Raw genomic sequence first — 5,169 nt, 5'->3', positions numbered from 1 at the left:
GGCCCCACACGATCAACCCCTTAACTGATCTTGGCCATATACTTCCATAACACGTCACTAAAGTTGACAATTAGATCACGCTTACGTCATGCCACATGGCGATCTGTAACCCATGCCCCACTAATCCAATGGTCAAGGCAAGCCCAGGTTTGTACCTTTTACTGAAAAAAGATAGTGGAAAATTAGATCATAAAATTGTTGAAAATTAAATCAAATAAGCAGAAAATCAGAAGCAGATTGTACCGGATAATCATAATCTCTTGGACTTTTATTGAGAAATCATTTAAGAGAAAATCAAAACCAGATTATAGTTTAACGATGAATATTATATTGAATATAAGGAAATGGCAAAATAAAAAATTCATGTAGCCGACGATGTTTTTCTATCAAAACAAACATTTAATATTTTCTGATTATTTGAAGAAAATATGGGGTTAATGCATTTAAGGAAAGGAGATTCGTCATTAACACATCTAACATAACATCCATTGACTAATGGATCAATCCAAGAAAGAATCAAATAAAATCAGAAAAGATGAGATGGTCTCGGTACCGTACTGTTGTGTATATCAAATCATCAATACCTTTATCAATAAATAATGTACAATGAATGATTCAGTGGGCCCATTGTAATTGAGAGTTTATATAACCCCATTCCAGCTAGGCTGATTCTAGTTTGATGATACCCATGAATGGTGGGTCCAGTATGATGCAGATTAACAAGTAAGACCACTTGTGTGCTGTAGAGATATTGTTGTACAGAATGTATGGTACAATTAAGTAATGGGGAGGGAGTATCAAGATTAGAATTTGAAGGAAATAAGAGAAATAATTGCTTATTTTTCTTTAATTTGATTTTGTTTTCTTTGGAAGAATCTGTTATCTGGTTTTCTCTACCAAGTTTTGGGGGAGTAAAATGCAAGAAAAGTCTTCAGATGAGGTGGCGTTTTCTGAAGAAGATATTCCCCACGTGTGCGGTTGACACGAGTGGACAGTCTTATGTCTCACAAGAATGGAGGGGGCGAGGGGCCATTGTCTTTGTGGAGGGCTTTGTTTATAAATTATAAAATCAGGGTGGTGGAGTTACTTCTCCCCTGTTATCTCCATCTCCCTCTCTCTCTCTCTCTACCCTTTTGTTTCTCTCTCCTCTTTCTTTCTTTCTTTCTTTTTTTTTTTTTTTTTTTTTTTTGTTTCTCTATTCGTTCTTTGTTTTCTTGGCCTGGTTTGCTTTGAGTTAGAGTCTTAGAGATGGGAAGGCAACCTTGCTGTGACAAAGTTGGGCTGAAGAAGGGGCCATGGACAGCTGAAGAGGACAAGAAGCTCATCAATTTCATCCTTACCAATGGTCAATGCTGCTGGAGAGCTGTTCCCAAGCTTGCAGGTCTAAAGAGATCCTGTTTCTCAAACCATTGAGCTTTGAGCTTGTTTTGGCTTCAAGTGAATATAGAACTAGACAAGTATGGAGAAACAGAAAAGCAAAAAGGTCTGTGGGTGGGCTCTTCTGCTTGCTGGTTTCTTCTCTAGGATCCTTTTAGTGTGGCTGAGCTTTCTGGGTCTCAGAAAAATTGAAAATCTTTGACAAATTAAGTAATGGATTCTTGTTGGTTAAGAAAACTAGGAAGAAATAAATTGGGTTTAGGAGAAGATAAATGGATCTTGCTTAAACAATGAAGAAGATAAGGGAGATAAAGAGTCGAAAACATAACAGAATCTCTTCAGAGTTCTGAGTGAAGCAATCACAGTTCTTGTTTAATAATTGTTCTCTGAATTTGCACGCCATTTGTACTTTTGCAGGATTGTTAAGGTGTGGGAAGAGTTGCAGGCTTAGATGGACAAACTATCTCAGACCTGATTTGAAGAGAGGATTGTTATCCGAATCTGAGGAACAGACAGTTATTGATCTGCATGCTCGTCTGGGAAACAGGTTATTTATTCCCTCTTCACTTTTCTTTTCTCTCTTTCTTTAGTCTTATTCTTTGCTGTGACTTTAATTAATTGCTCTTGTTTTCTAAATTCGTAATCCTTTTTGCTACATTAAAACTCATTTCCTAGCTCATACTTCCCTTTCTTATATTCTTCTTTTTCTTGAATTTGCAGATGGTCCAAAATTGCATCCCACCTTCCTGGTAGAACCGATAATGAGATAAAGAATCACTGGAATACCCACATCAAGAAAAAATTGAAGAAGATGGGAATAGATCCTCTAACCCACAAGCCAATCTCCATTTCAACAGATCAGCCACAACAAGAGCAACAACCACAACAAGTGCAAGACTGTCCTATGGTTGCCATTGATGAAGAAGACCAAAACAAGAGCCAAGACACTTCCAAGCAGTCATCCATTACTGAAATAAAAGAGGAAAATCAGATCAATACAAGCCCATTTATCTATACAGATTACAGTGATGGTTTCTGCACTGATGAAGTCCCTATGCTTGAACTTGATGAGATTCTAGTCCCCCGCCTTCCCTCTTCATCAACTTCTTCCTCTTCTTCTTCTGGTTCATATGGAAAGCAGGAAGACTTGCAGTCATCCATTACTGAGATGAAAGAGGAAAACAAGATTAGTACAAGCCCATTTAGCTATACAGATAATAGCGTTGGTTTCTGCACTGATGAAGTCCCCATGCTTAAACTTGATGAGATTCTAGTCCCCTGCCTTCCCTCTTCATTAACTTCTTCCTCTTCTTCTTCTGGTTCATATGGAAAGGAGGAACACTTGCAGTCATCCATTACTGAGATAAAAGAGGAAAATCAGATCAGTACAAGCCCATTTAGCTATAAAGATAATAGTGATGGTTTCTGCACTGATGAAGTCCCCATGATTGACCTAGATGAGATTCTAGTCCCCTGCCTTCCCTCTTCATCAACTTCTTCCTCTCCTTCTTCTGGCTCATATGGAAAGCAGGAAGACTTGCTGTTTTCCAGCTTAGAGTGGCCAGACTACGATGACATTAGTTTTTGGTCTGATTTCAACTGTTGGGATTTGATTTCTGAAGATGGTGACAGAAAACTAGCCGTTGATCCTCCTCTTAGCCAGCACTCTAGAATGATTTTGGATCATGAGTCCTGGAAATTTTAGTTATTGTGAGTTATAACTTCAACACTCCTCAATTTGGGCTTGTTTTCAATTGTATGTCACAAAAAAACACAACCCATCTCTGATACCTCTCTCTTCAGAAATGAGAATAAGAAATTATGTAATATTAGCTAGTAAATTTTCTGTTTTCTCCTCCTTTTGGTGGTTCTTCCCTCTCTCCTCTTTCATAAAGAGAAAAAAAAAAGGAAATAATAAAAAGAAAGATATAGATGTACTTCAAAAGTCCAAGCTTCTCTCTGCTCCTATAATTTATTCTCTATCAAAAAAACCCATAAAAATATCAAAATTTACAAGAATTTATTCTGCAATTCTTGTTTAATTTAAAATATAAAAAAAAAACCAAGGATTTTCGATGTGTACCAGAATCTCCATTATAATATGGCGTTGACATGGACAATTCATGAATGAGAACTGATGAAAAGGATACTACTGACAACATATTAAAGATGTTCTGTCCTCTAGTTCTTTGGTCAATCCATTGAAACCATGAAAGAACAAATGGGTTTCAACTTTGAACAGCTAAATTGGCTGAACGGAATGATTTTTTGTTTAATTATTTCTTAGACAATAACTCATTGAACGGCATGCTATTTTGATAATTATACACTTTTGAGTATTTTATTACTAAAATTATTTCATAGACAAAAGGACAAAGAAGCAAGTAATCTACCCCCATCACTTCAGCAATCAGCAATTATCAAACAGTAGGCATTAATGAATATTTCGTTGATTTTTCTGCCCATTGCCCGCCTGCAATTATATATATATATACCGTTCTAAGTGAGTTCTAAATCTTCTGATTAATTTTTCGTGTAGACTAAACCCGTAGACTACGAGTAACAACTAATAACAATGACATTGATCCAACCGAATGTTAGTGACATTGTGACAAGTAATCTACTATATGAGACTTCCGTGTAGCCTTTGGATCTGTCATTACCCTCTCTTTCAGTTACAGATTTGGGCTTTTTGTAGCCATCAGATATGGGTGTGTAGTAGATGCCAAGCTAATCTTGATAAAGAGGAAACCCTCGTGGGAGGAGGCTTTCATTAGGTCCATATTTTTTTTTTTTTTCTTTTTTAATTGTTAATCATCTTTAGAAATTCAAGTATAGCAAATGGAGGAAATGAGAGGATACTTCCAACTACTTGGAGATTGAACATATGTAAGATTATTTCCATTTGGCAGCTTATGACATTGGGCGGTTTAATAATGACTGAATTGGCTGAACTGAATACTTGTTGCTTTGTGTTTTAGTGGATGAGTCGAAGTAGGTTTTGTACTCCTTCATGGTTGAATGAATGACATGTTAGAGTGGTTAATATTCTCCCATTTCTATGTAATAATAATCAACCTATTTTCAGTTTCAGCCATTAAGTAGCTCATTACCTATGAACTGAATGGCTTATTACTGAGTGACTAAGGAGATTGTGAGCTATTTAACGGCTGAAACTGAAAGTGGATTGATTATTATATATCAACCTTAAATAATTTATAATTTAATTATTTTATCCATTAAAAGATAAAGTAATAAGTCATTCAGTTCAAAGGACTTTTATTTAATTTGAAAAAAAAATTAAAATTTATAGTTGGGCATCTAAAATTAGAGAAGAGTAAAAGATTTATGAGTATTCATACTTTAGCATGCGCGTAATTAATTGATTGGACACAATATTTTATTTAGGAGAAATTAGTCCACAAAATATTCCAAGAAATTTGTATTAATTTTATTTAAATTAGATTTTTAAATGTTTGTACAATATATCAGAAATTACTTATGAAGGATAGATATAAAAAATAAAAGTTATTAAGAACGAAAGAAATAAATAAATTAGAAAACAAGGGAGTTGAGTCTTAAGAGGATTAAAAGAGGATTTAGGGGTGAGGACTGAGCAAATGGGTGTATGTGAAGTCCATTGAACTTACCATGGAGAGCTTATAGTTATGCAGATTTGACCCTGCAAGCAATACCTTAATATTCGGAGTGCGCCGAGTGAGCCCTCAAACAACTAATTAGATGGTAACCATGGTTTTCAAGATCGGATCGGATTGGATGGTCGGATCGGAA

The 5,169-nt window shown here is 35.6% G+C and overlaps 1 protein-coding gene across 1 annotated transcript; it reads left to right on the top strand.

The window, feature by feature from the left end:
• Nucleotides 1-1,085: 1,085 nt before the first annotated feature.
• On the top strand, nucleotides 1,086-3,233 carry LOC148855186 (uncharacterized). Its single transcript, XM_088982794.1, has 3 exons — nucleotides 1,086-1,381; nucleotides 1,795-1,924; nucleotides 2,098-3,233. The coding sequence occupies exons 1-3, from the start codon at nucleotides 1,249-1,251 to the stop codon at nucleotides 3,080-3,082; spliced, it is 1,248 nt and encodes a 415-aa protein (XP_088838920.1). The 5' UTR covers nucleotides 1,086-1,248; the 3' UTR covers nucleotides 3,083-3,233.
• The last annotated feature ends 1,936 nt before the right edge of the window (nucleotides 3,234-5,169 follow it).

Source organism: Nelumbo lutea, chromosome 4 (assembly GCF_056320005.1).
Source record: "Nelumbo lutea isolate HS-2025 chromosome 4, American lotus-T2T, whole genome shotgun sequence".
Lineage (NCBI taxonomy): Eukaryota > Viridiplantae > Streptophyta > Magnoliopsida > Proteales > Nelumbonaceae > Nelumbo > Nelumbo lutea.
The sequence above is the reverse complement of the archived record's forward strand: the minus strand, read 5'-3'. Positions and strand labels throughout refer to the sequence as shown.

What these genes read in the sequence shown, in the direction of transcription:
- LOC148855186 (XM_088982794.1), top strand. Translation starts at nt 1,249, where the DNA reads ATGGGAAGGCAACCTTGCTGTGACAAAGTTGGGCTGAAGAAGGGGCCA. An exon ending in AGCTGTTCCCAAGCTTGCAG is followed by an intron (nt 1,382 to 1,794) that starts GTCTAAAGAGAT and finishes GTACTTTTGCAG; the next exon opens with GATTGTTAAGGTGTGGGAAG. An exon ending in CATGCTCGTCTGGGAAACAG is followed by an intron (nt 1,925 to 2,097) that starts GTTATTTATTCC and finishes TTGAATTTGCAG; the next exon opens with ATGGTCCAAAATTGCATCCC.